A 21,512-nucleotide genomic window follows, 5' to 3' on the forward strand; every position below is an offset into this window, starting at 1 on the left:
TATGTGTAAAATGCATCATTTGTGATGCACAAGCAAGGGCACTGGTTAAGGCCACTATACTTCATTGTGGGTATTATGAAAGTGATAAATGGTGTGAAAGAGGACAGTATGTTGGAAGGATTACATATTCAATCATAGAAAATGTAGTACTGAGAACTGATGCAGATTTCCGTAACTGTTCACAAGAAGAGCACCATGAGGGAATATCTCCTTTTCTTGAGTTACATGGTGTGGATATGAAAGACGAATTCCCACTAGACTATCTCCACCAAGTTTGTTTGGGTGTCATGAAGAGATTACTGCTTGTTTGGATTAGAGGACTAAAAGGTCACTGTAGACTTTCAGCAGGTAAAATTGCACAGATCAGTACCAGTCTCATTAATACACAGAAGTACATTCCAAGAGAATTTGCCAGAAAGCCCAGAGGACTAAATGAGGTTGACCGATGGAAAGCAACAGAATTCCAGCAATTCTTGTTATATACTGGGCAATTTGTCCTTAAAGATGTACTCCCAAGACAATTACAATCATTTCATGACACTTCATGTTTCAATTTGTATTTTAGTGAACTATAAACTAGCTGCACAGTATGGGAATTATGCTCACCAATTACTGTTACATTTTGTGAGCAAGGGTGAAGAGCTCTATGGACGAGAGTTACTAGTCTACAATGTACATTGCCTGATACGCCTTCAAAGGGACAACTTTGGTGGCCTTGACCACTGTGCTTCATGGAAAGTTGAAAATTACATACAACATCTAAAAAAAAAAAAAAAAAAAGTAAGGTCATGAAAAAATCCAGCTACACAGATTGTGAAAATAATTTTTGAAGAAACCATCCACGAAGACGACAAGTTAACCCCAAACACAATAATTCATCAAAAAAAGACCAGAAAATACCTTTAGAACAAGTGATGGGAAATATTGTGAAGTTGTTTGTGTGGAGGACCAACCTGAGGAAAAATACAAATGCAGGGTGTATTATTCAAAGGAGGCTTTATACATGCAACCCTGCAATGCTTGCATATTAGGCTTCTACAAAGTGGACAAACATAACTAGGCTACACAATATAAATATACAAAGCAAAATTACTGACCAATAAATGTGTGATGCTAGACCAGGGCAACAGCATTATATCTCTTCCACTTCTTCACAACTACTAAGGTATAAACCAAAACCTGTAACCTGTGCTCAATCTGCATACTGTGTAGCCAGCCTCTTAATTTATATTTGTTTATTTATTTTATAGGAGAACCATGGCATACGCTGTGGTGCTATTTCAGAGATAATTCAGTTGAATGTGTACCAATCTCTTGGACTGAGAAGGGAACAAATGGGGTAAGTGTTTAAAATAACTTTGAGGTTTTAAATTATTGTATTATTGGTATTCTGTGGTTAATTTGTAGCTGGTTTCACAGATCCCAATTAGCACTAGTCTTGGACTTCCTTACCTAAATTAACATTGAGTAGTCCAACCAAGTAGGCAGAAAAAATATAGTAAGACTCAACGTAAATAATAAGACAAAACGTCTGTCTGCAGAAAATGAGTAGATCATATTGTTAGCTGTGTTTTTTGCCTTATATATGCATATTGTATGTCAGGGTTGGCCAATCCTGGTCCGGGAGGGCCAGTGTTCCTCTTGAGTTTTGTTGCAACTGTGCCCTAAATTACTCAATTGATTCAGTAAATTAGCCCACTTAAGTAATTTAGGGTACAGTTGGAACAAAAGCCCTCCTTGACCAGGATTGGACACCCCTGATGTATGTCATATTTTATGATAAACTTCACAGACAATGTGCTACTGGCCAGCAGGGGGAAGGGACCAGTAAACAAAAATAAGGAGGAGCGAAATGCCAGACAGATTCATGGACACCATATGATGTTCGGATTCTTGGAAAACCTGTTTATACATTAAATCACAACCATTCACAGAGCAGCATTTACAAACATTTATATACCTCTTATCTTGTGTATGTCATCCTGGTCATAGAATTCTCTGTATTTAAACAAACAAAAAAAAATACTGAATAAAATACACCAACTACACCAAAATTGAGCAGCTGATTTCAACTATATTGCTTGCGACCAAATCCCGCGAGGATTGCCCTGTGTAACACCCCTGACAACTCAAGCAATCCTATCCAGTCAGCGCACTGGTATGTCACATGACTCTGTCTGCTCCAGTGAAACGAAGGGTAAAATAGACACTATGACAGCCAAAGTATAAACATTTATATTGAAGGCTATGATTTTTTAAATGAAGTTACATACTGGAATTACAAGCTACTGTACTCTGCTCACCAAGATTCACATTTCTTTATCTTGTTGTTACCTTTATTAAATCGTTAACGGTATTTCCCCAACCCAGGAAAAAAAAATCTAATAAAAAAAAAAAAAATCGAATACGATAGTTATCACTGACTTTTTTAAAAACGCTTTCTGTAGCCCCTATGGTGTGTATAAACGTAGCATGTTAACATTGTTTTTTTATTTCTTTAATGCGATTAATACAATGTACCAGTAATTTTATTTTAAATGTATGGTGCTTGCTTGCGGGGCGGGGGTTAACTTAGTTACTATTGCTACAGTAAGATTCGACTACGCCACCTCTTAAATTTACCAGGAGCAAGAGGAGCCCTGATGTACCAGTATCAAAATATGAATTAACCAATCAGTTTAATAGCAAAAGTTAACTCCCAGAAGGTTAAGGTTAGGTTCCCCACTCAAATCCATTCCATTAAATGAACACCAAGGAGGCAGGTATTAAAAGTACAAAAATTAATTTTATTAACAAAAATATAAAAAAATAATTGACAAAATACAATTATGTAGCCAGGCACTGGTAGTACCACTTATGTCCACTAGAAAGAGAGGTCATGAATCCTAGGAAGAAAACACACACAAAAAGAGTAATACAATGCTACAAATCAAATGATCCTAGCGCCCTTGACAGCAGTAGCACCTGGGAATCCTAAATAAAAAAGAAACAAACAAAACCACACAAGAACACAAAATCAGTGAAAAACAATAAACCAATCAAAATCTCAGTGCACCAACATAAAACAAACACAAATAAATCAATACTATCGTACAATGATCGTAAAGTAAATAACAAAATCAAATCACATACTATGATGATCCCGGGAACGCAAAGTACTACAAAGAACCACTGGGAGCCAAAGGAAATAGCACTCACATCACCTCAAACTCAACCTCTCTAAATCTGACCTCCTTTTCTTTCCCTTCTCCTCCCATCTCTATCTCCATTCCTCTGGAATCTACCACACTCTCTCCCTCCTCCTCAGCTAAGTATCTCGGAGTCACCCTGGACCCCTGCCTCTCTTATTCCCAGCACATCTCCACTCTGGCACACACTTGCCGATTCTTCCTGAGCAACATACGAAGAATCCGACCCTTCCTCACCAACTACTCCACCCAGCTCATGGTCCAGGCCCTGGTACTCTCCCGCCTAGACTACTGCAACTCCCTCCTGGCTGACCTCCCTGCGTCCGCCACCCGTCCGCTCCAGCTCATCTAGAACCCCGTTGCTCGCCTGGTTTTCTCTCTGCCTCGCTTCTCCCATGCAACTCCACTCACTCCACTGGCTCCAGATCACCACTTGCATCCAGTTCAAGACTCGCCTACAGATGCCTTGACCAGACTGCACCCAGCTACCTCCAGACCCTCATCTCTCCCTACACCCCCACTCGACCTCTCCGCTCCTCCTGGACTAGAAGACTAGCTGTACCTCCTCTACGCTCCCCTGCCTCCAGAGCCTGCTCCTTCTCCACCCTCGCCTGGCAGTGGTGGAATGACCTTCCTACAGATGTCAGGACTGCCCAGTCCTTGACCACCTTCTGGCGCCTCCTCAAGACTCACCTCTTCAGACAGCACCTGTAGAACTCCTCTTTTCCCTCTCTTAATGCACTTTACTTGCTCTTATCTGCTCCCTATTTTACTGCATTTAATCCTGTACTTTAAGGTACTGTAATCTGTCACAGTTGTTATTTAATCTGTAGTATTTTGTATTTAATTATATCCTGATGTAACTATCACTGACACTGTTATCTTCTTTACGACTGTAAGTCGCCCTGGATAAGGGCGTCTGCTAAGAAATAAATAATAATAATAATAATAAATAATAATAATAATAATAATAATAATAAATAACATTATACTGCCAAGAAAAGTTACTACCTGCCCAGCATACACACAAAACAAACAAGACAGAAAAAAAGAAAAAGGACACTGTTTGCCTAAACCACTCAACTATCGTGGCCTACTTCTACTGTTATTAACACCAACCCAAATCCTTCAGAACAACAAGTTCTAATAAGACTATAACAGTAGTAAATGCCCAAAACAACCATGTGATCTAACACGGGAAACAGTGGCCTTAAATAGCCTATAAACCAATAATAAACTAGAAATAAACAAAATGACACACACCAAAAACAATCACAATAGAAAAGAAACGGTGTAAAAGAAACGGTGGTTGACACTAAAAACCTACAAAAAGCAAATACAAAAGAAAATTAGTATCAACCACTTACAATCAAAATCAAACAAAATACCAATTTAAAACAAAACATTACCTCCAGGCAGACGCGGCTATACAAGGCACAACATTCCACGTCTGTCCTGTTCAGTAACTATAAACAAGAAAAAACTATTTAAAAAAATGTTCACAATGCTAAACTCCCACCGGGAAGGGAACTAAAAAGCAAAATTAGCTTACCCGCTCCAAGTAGTAGTAGTAGTAGTAGTAGTAGTAGTCGTAGTAACAACAGGGGACACACACGTCCAGTCACGGCTGAATCCAAACAAACAACACACGGACCCAAAAGAAAAGCTTGTCCACACAGCTGCAGTGAGTGGCTTTTATTTAGTCCAAGATTGTTCATTGACTAGCCGTAATTATCACTCAATTACCTACAGATGCGTAGAATTCGAGTCCCACCCGCTACACTTGTAACTTACAGTACCGAGTGCAGCAACAGTCTCGGGTCAAAACCGGACTGTGTTCTTCAACGAATAGGACATAACCAGAATACTGGATGCAGCACGCCACAAATAGGTACTGTACTTGTAACTCTACTTGTATTCACAATCTTATTGCTATTATTATTATTATTATTATTATTATTATTATTATTATTTTTTTTTTTTTTTTTTTATTGGTAGTAGTGACAAATACTGTAATAATAAAGAAATCAAAGAATAAAAACAGTACTGATATTATTAATAATTTAGCTAATGCCTTTATCCAGAGTGACTTCGTTAACTTACTCCAGCAGCTTATATTGTTAGTTTTGGATTGTCCTTTTACTATAGCGAACAAAAGGCTTTGGACCCAAACAGGGTTGTTATAGCTAGGGTATACTGTCTTGTATGTTTAATATATGACACTTGCACATTTTAATATATAATGCATGCACCTTTGTTATTTATTTTTGTTATTTTTCTCCTCCCATAGTGTTCAACATTTAACAGAGGGTATAAAGAAGTTTGGATCAGAATCCAATATCATCCCTTACAAAAAAGTAATATACTGCAAGTTTACTTGTGCCAACATTGTCTGGTTTTAGTATACTATTGGTACCATTATACTTGGCACAAGTATACTTGCAGTTTACAACTTTTTATATTCTCTTTGTAAATAGTAGTTCTCAGATATTGGACATTTCTTAGATTGTATCTCACTTCTCTTTTGCATACCTGCATTGTCTCTTGCTAGATATGCACCTCCAGATTCTGACAAATACTTTTAGAAAACCAAGTGCAACTTTTACTCTGATCAAAAAGCTATATGCTCTGCGGCTGCCCGCCTATGTGGATAACTATCGAAAAACTAGTAGAAACTAACTAAAACACAAGTCTGTGAAAAACAAATGGAAGTCTGGAAAAGGTCTGGAAAATGTATGGAATTTTGATGTTGAAAAAGTGTATGAACCCTGTGGAAAGAAGGGTATAGTTAAAGCGCTCCATGGAACTGGATAAAAACTAGCGCTTCATAAAATTTGGGGAAAAAAATATAAAAAACCTTTTATTTATTTTAATATTTATATTCTAATAGCATTTGAGCCCTCAGGAACCTTAGGCTATTGCATTTTCTTTCATGCTCAAATGCTTAAATGTAAACCATGATTAAATGCAAACTCAATATGCTTCAATTTACATTAAAAAAAAAAAAAAAAAAAAAAAAGATTGCCAGTAAACACATAATGTTGTTGAAGCTGGTAATGTTGTTGAAGCTGACACCCTGGGATCCTTCAAGAAGCTGCTTGATGAGATTCTAGGATCAATAAGCTACTAACAACTAAACGAGCAAGATGGGCCGAATGGCCTCCTCTCGTTTGTAAACTTTCTTATGTTCTTATAATCCGTTGTTATACTGTAAGATCCTTTTATATTGATTACCAAGGCAGTAGAAAGTGATATTTAAAGCCATTTACTTTAAATAATGATGGAGACCACATCAATTCTTATAATGACAAAAATATATATATTTTACCTTCATAGAAGCAGTCAAAAAGTCCACACTGGGCACATTTAAAGAAAACAAAATATTCTATGAGATTGGTGAAGTATTGATTAATGCACCTAATCAACCCAGGGGCATAAATTATGAAAGGGTTAGTACTATTGCATTTCAGTCCTTATAATTATTCTCTTGGTATTCTTGGTATCTTATTTATAGGAAAAAATATAGAAAACTAAATGATATCTGTATGTATAGATTCAGTACAATCCATATTTATAGCCAAAATATTCTACACAGATGTTACCTTTCTGTCTTACACACCAGTAAAACAGCTGTAGAGACCAGATTCGCCCAGATTCTTTGGTACATTAACATTTTGTACACGATGTCTCGGTTTAGGTTCTTTGCAACAGAGCTAGACATCTTGAGCACGTTTTGCTGTCTTTACATTAAAAGCACACACACACAGTTATGTGTCCCGAGCATCAAGGCCATCTACCACACTATAGAGCCCACATAGAAAGTCAAGGTCATCTACCACACGATAGAACCCGCATCGAAAGGGCTGTGTCGTTATTAGAAACAATTTATGTGTTTATTTTCCCATAAAGAAAAACATTAAAACCTATATTTACGTTGAACTGATATTTAACCTTCCGCTGAGGAAAAGAATCCCTAACGTAATTAGAAAAGAAAAAGGTCTGCAGCATACACGTAGAGAGAAAACACGGCTAAAATATGTATATATTTAATAATTTATTCATGTTAATTTGGGGGTCTTACTCTTTCTTATTTTAATTTATCTGGACATCCGTGTAGTATTGAGTCCAAACTTGTGGTTGGAGGCGGTGTGTCATTCAAGCTGGCAGGGAGTGATTGTAGATTAGAATGAAAAGGGGAAGCCTATGTTATATCTTTAACAAAAACCTAATCAAATAGACTAAAGACTCGTCAAATAAACAAACAAAAAAACAGCATATCTTTATATATATATATATACACGTTTATAAATTACAAATTATTTACAAGATATTTTAATTTTATCTATCTGTCTATCTATCTATCTATATATCGCTTGAGATCACAGTAATGTTAGCGGAAAATGGCAAGCGGGTGGACAAAGATAGGACGGTGACCTACTGTATCCAAAACACAGAAAAATTGTTTAAATCTGTAATCACCATAGCTAGTGTTATTTACTGATGTTATCACACTGACCTTTGTGCAAATAGACATCAATAACAACTACCACTTTTTACACAATTATACCAAATTAATGACGATATATTACTGATTCTAAATGATTCTGCGTGTTTAAATACATCACACAGCCTCTCGCATCTGTTTATCAATTTTCCAAAAAATCTGTCACATTTTACTAAACATGTTTAAACTAATAAATAAACAATTGCCGTAACGATCATCATAGTAAAGTTGAGTTGTTACCTGTAAACAGGAACACGATTAAAGGTTATTTAGTATCACCGTTACACTGCGGTTTGAGGTTCAAGCACCTGCATATTAAGTGGATGGAAGCTGAACATTTTTAAAACCCCCGTTTCTTATACCAATACAATACTAGCACAATTCTAATACCCAAACTGTATTTATTTTAAGTATTTCAATTGTGCGGAAACCTCAGTGTTTCTAGAAATATATTTCAAGGGCAATTCTCATCCCTCTCATTAAATCTGCATTATGCCACATTGATGACTCAGAAGTGACTGAATACAGCTATTTGCCACACGCACCACTCATGACAACATCGTGCAAACAATGTATTGTTTTAAATGATTGCCGCAGGAATGTCTTTGGATCTTTTAATTAGACATACAAGGAATTCGATGCTTTGTTATACTTGTGTAAGATAATGAATTATTTCAGACAGAATAACCTTGATGCATTCCCCAGCTACAGAAACTGACCCCCAGCCCCTCCCCTCACTTTTGAAACCAAAGTTACACGTCACTGCTAGGAACACAGTGACATCACTAAGGCATAAAGTTTCAACCGTTGGCAGCACTATCGATTGTAGACGCCGCCTCGTGTGATTGACAATGTTCAAACATAGGCTTTAAAAAGTTCAAGTGCCAAATTAATTTGTTCAATTGACTTATGAATTGACCAATTCATTTAAGAATTAACTTATTAATTGGCAAATTAATTAACAAATTAACTATTTAATTTGGACCCTTATAATGCTCCATACAATTTACCCTACCCTTCTCGTGTTTTTCTTGTGTAGTTTGGTGCTGCTTTATGAATAGCGAACACACCCTATGTACATGGCAGGTGATCGGCATTCTCTGTCTCACGCTCGAATGTGTTTTCTCCAATGCTTTTAAAAAAAGAATTTAGCAACTTGAATCCGTAAATGTTTTATGAAAAAAAGGGTCTTTATAGTGAACGTTACACGCTCTGTTGATAAGAACATAAGAAAGAACATAAGAACATAAGAAAGTTTACAAACGAGAGGAGGCCATTCAGCCCATCTTGATCGTTTGGTTGTTAGTAGCTTATTGATCCCAGAATCTCATCAAGCAGCTTCTTGAAGGATCCCAGGGTGTCAGCTTCAACAACATTACAGGGGAGTTGGTTCCAGACCCTCACAATTCTAGTGTGTATATTGGTTGTAATAAAAACACGTAGCTGCATTTCCTGATGCCTGGGTTTTGGGTTGAACCTACCCTGAAAGTGGATGGGGTTACACTGTGTTGTGTCTCTGTGAATGTGCTGCGGATCGCAAATGAGATGCTAGGGAGTATAACCCCTGCTGAATTGGGGAGTTCAGTTTGCTGGCCAGTGTTAGATCTTTGAATTCATCAGCCGAGTGTAGAGCTGCTGCAAATGGCATTGATTTAAATCCAAAGCACAAAGCTTCATATAGGTACTGTTTATTACTAATGCACTAAAATAGGTTTCATGTTTCACTGACCTCCCCTCACAGAACTTCTGCTTTGCCGGGTTAAGACACCTGTTTTTGTTGTTGGTTACCTCATATTACACACACACACACACACACACACACACACACACACACACACACACACACACACACACACACACACAGACATTGGGCTGTAGTGTGGAAGGTAGTGGGTGCTGATATACTGTATACAGAGCATATTTTACACATAGAAGTAAGCACTTGACATATTGATGTTGAATAATGTAGCCAATATTGAAAATGTCTTGGTTGGGTTATTTCACTTTTGCATCTAATTGTTTAACAATGTCAGAGATATTATTCTGGCATCATAAATCAAAATAAGTCACTCGGAGTGCTCATAACTGAAGGGCTGGGAGGCTGTGTGAGCTAGAGATCAGAGCTGAGAGACTGGGAGAGAGGGAGTGTGGTTTACAGGTCAGAGCTGAGAGACTGGGAGAGGGAGTGTGGTCTACAGGTCAGAGCTGAGAGACTGGGAGAGAGGGAGTGTGGTCTACAGGTCAGAGCTGAGAGACTGGGAGAGGGAGTGTGGTTTACAGGTCAGAGCTGAGAGACTGGGAGAGAGGGAGTGTGGTCTACAGGTCAGAGCTGAGAGACTGGGAGAGGGAGTGTGGTCACGTTACATGTTAGAGTGGTCTTCATTCCCAGGGTGTGTTAAACTCTACCACCAGGTGGTACTGCAGTTCTGCTTGTAGAAGGTAGAAGCACACTAGTGTAAAATGGTCTGCAGTGCTGTACACAACATCAAAAAATAGTCTACTAATTGCTGATTTAATTGAATGTTTTGTATTGCTGGTTTAATTGGTTTTGTATTTCTGATTTAATTGAATGTTTTCTATGTGGTCACACCAGAAAAACACACTAGTTATAAATAAATAAATAAATAAATAAATAAATAAATAAATAAATAAATAATGATTCATTCACAGGGTAATGTGTTAACTCACCACACGGTGGCGATGCGATTCTGTTTGTAAAGGATAAGCCCGACTATACTGTAAAATAAATATCGATCCACCTATAACTGTTTTTTTCTTTAAATTGTGTCTGTATATCATATTTTATATGAAAAGATTAAATATGATGCCTCCTGTGTATGTCTTCAAGGACAGGGGTTCTGAAACTGGGGGTTGCGAGGTTATAGGGGGCTTGTGAAGCAACCACCAACAGACTCAGTCAATTGGTTAAATGCATTAAAAGTCAATATCGGATTCAGAAAAATTCAAAATGGTGTTTTATTTCATTCTATTTCGCTGTATACTATTAAAATCTGTATGTATATTTATTTCTATTAGTGATGTTTTTTTTTTTTTTTTTTTTTGCTGAGGTCACAGCGCAGCTTGTCTGAACCGCTGAGTAACTCCAGAACACGAGGGACGAGGAGGAGCTAACTTACAGTCTGTGTTACCTCTGCTCATGTTCGGAATCGAGAAATTCGTGCGTTTTCCATGTCAGATGTATTCTGCTGCATTAGAATACCAGACTTAAGGTCGTCAACCTTTGTGGTTATTTTATTTCTCTTTTTAAGAATCAAAGCTTAAATCTCACGAGTCTTGTTAGAGGTATATTAAACTGTCTAGTTTTGCACAGGGTATTTAAGGAATGGAAAGAAAGGCGTTGGTAGAAGTCAAGGTTTTTTTTTTCAAAGAGAACTGCTAACACCTGCAAATCACATCTGTTGTTTAGACCATCAGCCTTGAACCGCAGAGATAACGTTTTGTTAATAATGCAATTTTTTATTGCCGTGCATGACGCGAAGTTAGATAACCGGTATAGCCTCTGACTATATTCTCACAGTACCATCACGTGTGATAATGAAAAATTGAAATGACAGCATTTCCATGACATGGTCTATGAAAGGCTGGTCAAAGAGCAATACTGTACTCAAGTCATCGCGAGGAAGACTGTCACTGAGTGCGCAGAACACGGATCGTTTCTGTACAATGTTGTAAAATTGCGTATAGGACTGGATTGATTGTTCCAGCTAAGAATCTAGCCGGCTACTTTCTGCAACGCAACTGGTGCATTTTAATTGTGCGTTCTACTGGCAAAGCACAGTGCACAGTTACATCTTACCTTTCTATTCTTAAAAAAAAACCCAATAATAATAATACCGATATAATAATAAATAATGGGTCGATATAGTGGGAAAACATGTCGTCTAGTGTTTATGCTTGTGATCACTTTTGTGTTTTTCGTGGCCGAGTTAGTGTCGGGTTATGTTGGTAACTCTATCGCCCTTGTGTCCGACTCGTTTAATATGTTGTCAGACGTGATTTCGCTGTGTGTCGGTATCACCGCGGCCCGGGTATCTCGACTCGGCAGCTCTGGTCGCCGAACCTACGGGCTACCACGGGCTGAAGTGGTCGGGGCGCTGGCTAACGCAGTGTTCCTAACTGCTCTGTGTTTCACCATCTTCGTGGAAGCGGTTATGCGGCTGGTCAATACGGAAAGAATCGATGACCCGTTCCTGGTTCTGATCGTTGGGGCGCTGGGTCTGGCCGTCAACATCGTGGGGCTCATAATCTTTCAGGACTGCTGTTACAGGAGTAAGAGAAGTGGACCTGTGCAGGAGGAGAAGACGCAGCAACCGGCTGGCGCTGAGGACAGACTAACAGGTGCTTTTCAGATTTCAAACTAATACAACATGCATACCTGTCTATTTATTTGATTACTGACAGGTTGAGTGCTGGCGTGACTGTGCAAATGAGAGATGTGTGCTTGTTTGATATACCTTTCTCGTACCAGGCAGGGGCAGTGGGTGCAACATTGATAAGATAAGTGCTGCATGGGTATAGTCATTGTTACCACACTCAAAACATGTATTTATTTATTTACCGGCATTTATTTATTTATCAGCTTATTTATACAGGTTTACATGATTTTAAAAACATGTTTTTTTTTCAAGAAGTATTTTAACGTGTTGAAGTTTTTTCTAATAATCATCTCCAAAATATTGATTTCTGCTTATCAATGTATTGCGTTTGCACTTTCTATCACGGACACTCACGAACGGAATGTAACGTGCAGTTATGGACGCGCGTGTCCCCTTAATGTTTGAGTCCAGCTGCAGTAGTACAGTTAGTGGAAAAACAGAACATTTTGTAAATTGCTATTTTATGCTAAACTGAAAACCTGAAAACTGTTAATATACTAAAGGGAAAGCACTTGTGAAGCGGAATCAAGAATTTCAATGCAGAGTTCCTGAAATGCAGTACGATTTATTTGTACACCACATTGAGCCTATTTTAACGCTCGCCAATCGGACAATGCAATGTCTTTGCCAGAACTCATGAAGGTCTGTAAAGAACACGACCTGGGACTTCTGTATCCTGATGTATTCAACCTACTGGTGCTTCTGGCTCAACATACGCACACTATATATATATATATATATATATATATATATATATATATATATATATATATATATATATATATATATATATATATATATATATATGAGCCAGCTGCCCAGTTTGGATATGTTGTACATATATTTCTCAAGGGAGCATGTGTTTGAATCAAACGGAGGTATTTATAGGTTTTTGACGGCATGACAACTACTTGTTATTGTTTATATTCAAATCCATGATTTATTCTTACATGATGTAATGGTGTTCTATATATTGTGATATCATTTTTACTCCTATCTTTAAATCTGTATTAATTCTAATTAACATTATTTTATATAAACTTATATTATCATGCAATGCTGGCTCTGAGGATCATCTCCTAAATTAGCTTCTCTTTCAAATGCTACAACTGGGGCCTTAAGAAATGCTTTTTTTAATTTTTCTGAATTATGTAGAATCCACAAGTGTTTCCAAACTAGCTTAGAAATATTAGGCAAATGTTTAGATTAAGTCATTATTAATGGGACTCTTGACATTTTTATCTCTATTTTTATAATCTAGTAGAACATCTCTTTTTAGTTTATCCACTTTTCTTAACTCCATCTCTATAATTCTTTCTTTGTATCCTCTTTTTTTAAGATTTGTTTTTAATACATTTCTTTGTTTTACATAGTCACTTTCTTTTGAGCATATTCTTCGTATTCTTATTCCTAGACCCTTTGGGATTGCCCTTTTAGTGTGTATCGGATGTGCAGAGGACATATGTAAATACTGGTGCATGTCAGTAGGTTTACAGGTCAGTCTCAATTGAACCTTCTTCAAGTTTTACTATGGTATCTAAAAATTCAATTTCTTTTCTTGTCCATCGACGGTCCATCTTAATATTACTGTATATTTAATTTGCCACTTTATGAAACTGGAAAAGTGATTCTTCTCCATGTGTCGAAACCCCACAAATATCATCTACAAACCGAAGGTTCTCTTTCCCATTTTCTAGTAATATATATATTATTTAATGTGCCCCCCCCCCCAATACCGGTCACATCTTTATTCCGGCGCACGCCCCTGGGTCCGAGGAAAACAAAAAGTCCATTAAAATCCTTTACTGTAAAGTTCTGAAGTTGTTTATTGTCTGCACTCCTAAATGAATCTATTTGCTGGGATTGTCTGGGATTGTATATACCAGCTGAGTAATAATAATTCCCAGCTCTCAGCTGCTCACCAGTAGTTGTCTGGATTTTTTAACAGGGATGTAAAATGTGACCAGTACAACACAAGCTGAACTGTAACAATGGCTCACTTTCCATAGAGAATTCAATTCCCATGAAGTGAAGATGTGTGTGTATGTTTGGGGGAGAACACTTGTGATAATTCAGTTTCTGGCCACGGAGAAGGACAGGATGAATCCACAATTTAACCTGAGTCTCAAGGGCAAAAAGCGAAATCCACGCCCACTTTTACATGGAAACACCAATTTCACATGAAAATGTTAATTAATTAATGTTATTTCCTTAAGTGCCAGCACTACAAAAGAGATTCATCCACAGCTATTAAACACTCAATAGAGCTGAACTGAGAAATGCAACATTTGGTAGAAGAGGATAATAAAGTAAAATAATTTCAAATAAAGGTGAGAGGGTGAGGGAGGTGGGGATTGTAGATTGTGGAGGCTCTTAATTGGGAGCTATTTCCTGGTACAGTGATGTAATTTTGTTAATTCAGAATGGGCTGTCAGTTACTGTTTGAGCGATGGCTTCTTGCTCTCTGTTCTTTCGTTCTGTGAGTGGTTTGGTTGCATGTTGATTGAATGAAATGCAATGAGACTGGAGTGGGTCTGGCTGCCAGTCCTGGCAGTGATGTTGGCTACTGATTTGCTAGTGTCACCAATATTCTGAGCTGTACAATTTTTACAATAAATAATGTATAAACAGTTAGTGGTTTTGGCAGTCCAACTTCTCTTTTGGTGTGCACTTGAATCCTGTGATTGGTTTTGAGGGCTGTGGTAATATTCACCTGTGTAGCACGTTTTACAGGTTTTACAGGTTTTACACATGTCCTATGTTCTGGAAATATGCATTGTTCAGAAGGAAACATGTACCCGTAAAACCTGTAAAAAAATGCACCTGACACATACAAATTTCAAGACCCCTACCAAAAAAATTAAAGAGACAGCAGAAAATAAACAGTGCAACGCAACCGCTGGTCAACAGAGCGAGCAAACTGGAATGAACACCTGCCACAGACTACACTGCGTGGACCTGCACACAGCTCACCATTAGCATTCAAAGCAGCCAAGCCACTTCAAAGAGATCCCAGCTGAAAAAAAATTACATAAATAAATAAGCAAGAAAATACATGAATAGTTCTCAAGTTGTTTGTTGTCTGCACTCCTAAATGCATCTATTTGCTGTGGCACTTGACTGGGTGTCCAGTAAGAGGCCAGTAATAATTCCCATCTATTAGCTGTTCTCCAGCAATTGTCTGTATTATTTAGCAGGTATGTTTAAGGTTACCAGTATATCAAAAGTGGTAAAAATGGGAACAATATTTGATCAGCAGCAACAAATGTCTTGTTTTTAAGTGGTTTCTTGGGGTATGCCCCCTGCTACACATCAATCAAACTGCTGCAATCCAGCAGGGGGCTAGGATTAATATAAATCACAGATGTAATGTAGGGATATATATATATATATATATATATAAATCATGCATTGATGATGTCTGGAGCTCGGTGAATGTGCTTTTTCGTATTTTGCTGCTCATTACAATCACGTGACGAACGATTATTCGGTTACCAGTTTCTGAGGCTTTTCTATTCAGTGCCACCCCTCGTGTAATGTGTTGAGTGCCCAGCACAGGGTTAATCATTTCTTTTGGTGTTTTTAAAAATGATAATTTGGCATGTCAGACTGTTAGATTTGTTAAGCTTGTGCTGCAGTATGAAAGATTGCTCTAGGAACAAAAAATCGGTTAATTATTATTTCAAACCTAGAAGTAAACAGCTGGGTGTTTAAGAGGGACATGCCCTACATTTGTCTGGCACCTGATAGGCTGAGATATTGAAGGTTATATCTTACAAACTGCTAGTCTGATTTTGCGGAAACAGTGTATGAGAAGTTGCTGTTTGACATGACAGGGTTGCAGGTCATGGTAGTCTACCACTTTGCTGACTCTATTCGTCTGCTCTAGTTTGACAGGCACTCCAGAACAGCATAACTACAAAGTCCTCTCCATCAGATCAGAGAGACTGCTGATCGTCTAATCGTGCATCAGTAGAATACCTGATATTTTACACTCAGAGAATGAATGTGGTGATCAGCCCATTAACATTGCTGTTGTATTGCCTGTTGATCATACCTGATATGGTAATAACGTCATGTGAGTGTATGAAGATTATCATGCAGAATCAACTTGAATGAAGTTATTCTTCTTCTGCCACTGACTGCTGCAAATTGAACATTATTGTTACTATTTTTTAATATTTAGAAACTGAACCGAGTCAGGAAGAGATGTGCAATTAAGTCTGCCTGCCTGCCTATCTGTCTGCCTGTCTATCTGTCTGTCTGTCTGCCTGCCTGTCTGCCTGCCTGCCTGCCTGTCTGTCTCCCTGTTTGTCTGCCTGCATGCCTTTCTGTCTGCCTGCCTGACTGTCTGTCTGCCTGTCTGCCCTCCTGCCTGCCTGTCTGCCTGTCTGTCTGTCTGCCTGCCTGCCGGCCTGTCTGCCTGCCTGCCTGTCTGCCTGCCTTCCTGCCTTCCTAGCTGTCTGTCTGTCTGCCTGCCTTCCTGCCTGCCTGCCTGTCTGTCTGTCTGCCTGCCTGCCTTCCTTCCTGTCTGTCTGTCTGTCTGTCTGCCTGCCTGCCTGTCCGATGACAATGCTGAGTGGCTGGTTGTAGAGCTTGTACACACACATAATCTCTTGTTGGTATGCAGATCCCCCCGGGCTGAGCAACAGTGCCTCAGACAATCCTGTCAAGACGAGGCAGACGAGCCAGGCAGCGGCGCTCAACATCAGGGGTGAGTAAGAGGCACACCTGGCAAGGGATTTGTATTCCAGGATCTGACTATGGTTCCGAGGGCCTCTGAGAACACTGTATCATTCCCTCTGTCTGTCTCCTTTCTCATTCTCTTCTCCCCTCTCACACATGCTCCCCTCTTTTCTCCCTCTCCTCTCTCTCCACGTGTTCTCCCACATCATAGACAATATTCTTGGGTCGGTGGTGCTGGCTGTCTCTCTTACACTGCCTCCTCTCTCCTTCTCCGGTCTTTCTCCTACCTCTCCTTCACTCTCACCCACTGTATGTCTCCCGGCTCTCTCCTCTCTCTCCAGGTGTTCTCCTCCATGTCATGGGGGATGCCCTCGGCTCCGTGGTGGTGGTGGTGGCTGCCTCTCTCTTCTACGCCATGCCCCTCCCCCCGGACGCCCCCTGTAACTGGCAGTGCTACGTGGACCCCAGCCTCACCATCATCATGGTGATCATCATCCTGTCATCCGCATTCCCACTCTTTAAGGAGACTGGCGCCATCCTGCTGCAGATGGTGCCCCGCGGACTGCAAGTGGATCACATCAGTGAGTACACACTCACGCACACACTCACGCACGCACACGCACACACACACATCAGCTGGCGTGCTGTACCCATTGCCAACCAGGCTGTGCTCAGGAACACTATGCTCCTCCCAGGACTCCTTGGGGGTTTAGCTCCTGTAGCGTTGCCGTGGATACAGCCCTGCATTGCACAGAGGGAGCAATGCGAGGAATTCTGCACTAATGCTCTTTGTTTCACTCAATAAGAAAACACATTGTCTCAGTAAGGCCTGCCTGCTGGGTTCACTATAACTCTCTCACATGCATAAGCAGCAGTGAACACAGGGCTACTGGGAAGTAAAGCAAAAAGAAAGCTACTTATGATATTGTTTGTAGATCAATTACTAAGTAAATGAATGTACAAAGCAAGAAAGCAAGTTTATATTTTGTTGCACAGGAAAAAAAGTTTCCCCTGCAACTAGTTGTTTATAAAATTGAAATTAAAAAAAACTTTTGCATGAAATGAACATGGATGTGGATATGTTGGAGCATTTGTGTGCTAGGTTATGTTCTCGCAGTGCGTAAACAGACCTCAGCTTTCAACCTTGGTCTGTTCAGTTCTACTCGTGCTGATATTCCCTCATACAGACATTCGGAGGCCTATAATCCTGCATTACATCAGGCAGTACCGATTGTGGAACGATTCCTCAGCTGTGCAGTTGCTTGCCTGAGCTGGCAGTCTCTGTGTTTGTGTTGCAGGTGAGGCTTTGGCCCAGGTCCCAGGCGTGCTCAGTATCCATGAGCTACACATCTGGGAGCTGGCAGCGGACCGCAACGTCGCCACGCTGCACCTCAAGTGTGCCGACTCAGAGGACTTCCAGAGGGTGTCCCGGCAGGTGCGGCAGATCTTCCATAATGCAGGGGTGCATGCTGTCACCATCCAGCCCGAATACACCAATGAGGACCAGGACCCCATGGCCTGCAACGCACCCTGCCTGTCGGAGGACTGCCGGGCACTGGGCTGCTGCAGCGCCACTCACCCCAGCACTAATGTAGAGAACTACATGGAGATTAGCACCTGCCCCACCGGCATCGTGTGCAATGGGCACTTCGCCAGCCTGCCAGACAAGCTGGGAATTTCTATCCTGCCAGAGCACTCCCCTCCGCAGAACAACAGAGACCATGTGGTGCTCAAGGACACACAGTTATAGAGCAGTTATAGTGTTGGTCTTTATGATCGACACCTGACAACAAGACTGTGACACTGATCAGATAACCTGAATGGGAAGTGGTGTTACGTGAACTCTTGGAATCCTGGGACAGTTTGCTTTTTATTTTTGGTTTGATTATTTGTACAGATAGCACTGTGTAGAAATGGCCTTTTTCTCTGTCCAGGTTTAAACTTGTGTCTACAGCACTCGGATACTCCTGCATGGTATGCTAATGAATTCTGAATAAATATGAATGTTGGTAACATTACCTTTGCAAAGGCCAATGATCAAGCCTATATTATAGTCATGTGGTGCCCAGGCTTAGTTGTCAGCCTATTATTGTTGTTTAGCCAGGTAAGTTAATGAAAAATGTAGTTGAAAGAAGAAAATATGTATGTGAAGTCTCCCCCATGCTATAAAACCATCCAAGAACCATTTAGTAGACTACAAGTAACTATGTACTGCTTTTGGTCATGTATAACGACACAGCTCTATTACGATACAATATACCTGTATAATCATAACACCCCTAGTGAAAATGCTACGTTTATAATGTCACCTGATAATGGGTCTCAGGTTTCATTGTTCTGTGCTGAATAGGGGTTTCCACAACAGCAATGCAAAGACTACAGTGACTTTGCAATCTTCTGTGTGAAAAGTAGAATATTATTTAATAATTGAGTCGTCTTGTTTTTTACTCAGCTGTTTGTACTCTATACAGTCGCTCGGTTGCTTTAGAAACATACTGTAAAAAGTGTCATGTCCTGGTAAAATAAACTGAAATTAAATGTATGTGTGAGTCTGTACGATTTTGTACTGCAAAAATTATTTCAGTTAGTACTATCCATGTCCCTGTTATGTTTTTTTCTTTTTGGATATCCACAGTAGTATTTGTATTATTGTAACAGCTATGTGTTATTTAATAGCTCTCTAGAGTACAGTATGTCAGTGGGTACAAGTTACAAAAATATACATAAACGAATCCTCAATTTAGTTTGACTTTTGTTCTGGGTTCAGTATAATTGCCTGCACATGTTGTGAAGTGTGTTCATGCGGATAAGGTTAATACCCGGTTATTGCACAGTCATGCACACGGTCCTGAAGACTACAGAAGGAGCTCCTGTTAGCAACCCTCCCACAGGCGTTATATATTGGACTCATCTGGGGGTGCTTCAGCAAGGCTGGAATCGGGCAGATTTGTCTTTGTGAAGGACGCATGAATCAAGCCAAGTACAAGGTTGTCCTGGAAGAAAACTTGCTTCCTTCTGCTCTGACAATGTTCCCCAACTCTGAGGATTGGTTTTTCCAGCAGGACAATGCTCCATGCCACACAGCCAGGTCAATCAAGGTGTGGATGGAGGACCACCAGATCAAGACCCTGTCATGGCCAGCCCAATCTCCAGACCTGAACCCCATTGAAAACCTCTGGAATGTGATCAAGAGGAAGATGGATGGTCACAAGCCATCAAACAAAGCCGAGCTGCTTGAATTTTTGCGCCAGGAGTGGCATAAAGTCACCCAACATCAATGTGAAAGACTGGTGGAGAGCATGCCAAGACACATGAAAGCTGTGCTTGAAAATCAGGGTTATTCCACCAAATATTGATTTCTGAACTCTTCCTAAGTTAAAACATTAGTATTGTGTTGTTTAAAAATGAATATGAACTTATTTTCTTTGCATTATTCAAGGTCTGACAACACTGCATCTTTTTTGTTATTTTGACCAGTTGTCATTTTTTGCAAATAAATGCTCTATATGACAATATTTTTATTTGGAATTTGGTAGAAATGTTGTCAGTAGTTTATAGAATAAAACAAAAATGTTCTTTTTACCCAAACACATACCTATAAATAGTAAAATCAGAGAAACTGATAATTTTGCAGTGGTCACTTAATTTTTTCCAGAGCTGTATATATATATATATATATATATATATATATATATATATATATATGAGAGAGAGAGAGAGAGAGGTGTGTGTGTGTGTGTGTGTGTGTGTGTGTGTGTGTGTGTGTGTGTGTGTGTGTGTGTGTGTGTGTGTGTGTAACAGGTGAGACTCATTCTCACCTTAATTGCCACTCGCAGCGCATATAAACTGGCGTCCCGGCTAGGTCGGGAAAAGCATTCATTTTGCCGCAAGCTGGGGTTGCTATGTGACTGTAAAGCGAGTTTTACCTGTGTGGAAGGTATGTTCCGATGTCTCAGTGCAGTGTTTGTTTATATATATATATATTCATTCTTGCTTACCATGGCAACTTACTGCTATGCTGGTATTTAGATGCCCAACTGTGTTAGGGCTCTGGACTCTTGACCGGAGGGTCGTGGGTTCAATCCCAGGTGGGGGACACTGCTGCTGTACCCTTGAGCAAGGTACTTTACCTAGATTGTTCCAGTAAAAACCCAACTGTATAAATGGGTAATTGTTTGTAAAAAAATAATGTGATATCTGTATAATGTGAAAAAATGTATAATGTGATATCTTGTAACAATTGTAACTCGACCTGGATTAGGGCGCCTGCTAGGAAATAAATAATATGTTTGTATTGTAAGCGTTGTGCTGCCCAAGGTAACACTGTTAAGAATTCTACTATGTATAGCGGTGAAGTTGTAGGATGAGTGAAATTCTCTGGGGTAATCTGTTTAACTATTGAGTTGCTGGCATTGCGAGTAATTGTTGTTCTTTGTAATTGCAGACGGAGAAATTGTCAGCTGCTGTTTCTTTTGGTTTTATTTTTATTCGGTTCTTTTATCTTTTTGTATTGGTATATGCGAGGAGGGGGTGTTCTGTGCTGTTTATCTATTGGTCTGGCTCTGCTGTCACACAGCGAACGGGTGGTTGGGTTTTCTTTTTATTCACGGTTGCTTTATTTTGATTATTTGGTTTGCATTAATTGTTTCACTTTTCCATTATCACGGTATGTTTGCACATTTTATTTTGGAGTGGTTTCATTCTTAGTATATTTGCACTGTTAACCGTGTCCGCCTC

The 21,512-nt window shown here is 39.5% G+C and overlaps 1 protein-coding gene and 1 long non-coding RNA gene across 2 annotated transcripts; one reads left to right on the plus strand and one right to left on the minus strand.

The window, feature by feature from the left end:
• Positions 1 to 2,907: 2,907 nt before the first annotated feature.
• On the minus strand, positions 2,908 to 4,832 carry LOC131737310 (uncharacterized). Its single transcript, XR_009328924.1, has 3 exons — positions 4,741 to 4,832; positions 4,598 to 4,654; positions 2,908 to 2,973 (listed from the first exon to the last, which is right to left on the minus strand). It is a non-coding gene; the product is annotated as an uncharacterized LOC131737310 (long non-coding RNA).
• Positions 4,833 to 10,809: 5,977 nt separating this feature from the next.
• slc30a10 (solute carrier family 30 member 10) lies at positions 10,810 to 19,317 on the plus strand. Its single transcript, XM_034017056.3, has 4 exons — positions 10,810 to 12,051; positions 16,720 to 16,803; positions 17,117 to 17,356; positions 18,074 to 19,317. Exons 1-4 carry the CDS (start codon positions 11,565 to 11,567, stop codon positions 18,523 to 18,525), a joined length of 1,263 nt encoding a protein of 420 aa, XP_033872947.2. The 5' UTR covers positions 10,810 to 11,564; the 3' UTR covers positions 18,526 to 19,317.
• The last annotated feature ends 2,195 nt before the right edge of the window (positions 19,318 to 21,512 follow it).

Source organism: Acipenser ruthenus, chromosome 6 (genome assembly GCF_902713425.1).
Source record: "Acipenser ruthenus chromosome 6, fAciRut3.2 maternal haplotype, whole genome shotgun sequence".
NCBI classification, from domain to species: Eukaryota; Metazoa; Chordata; class Actinopteri; order Acipenseriformes; family Acipenseridae; genus Acipenser; species Acipenser ruthenus.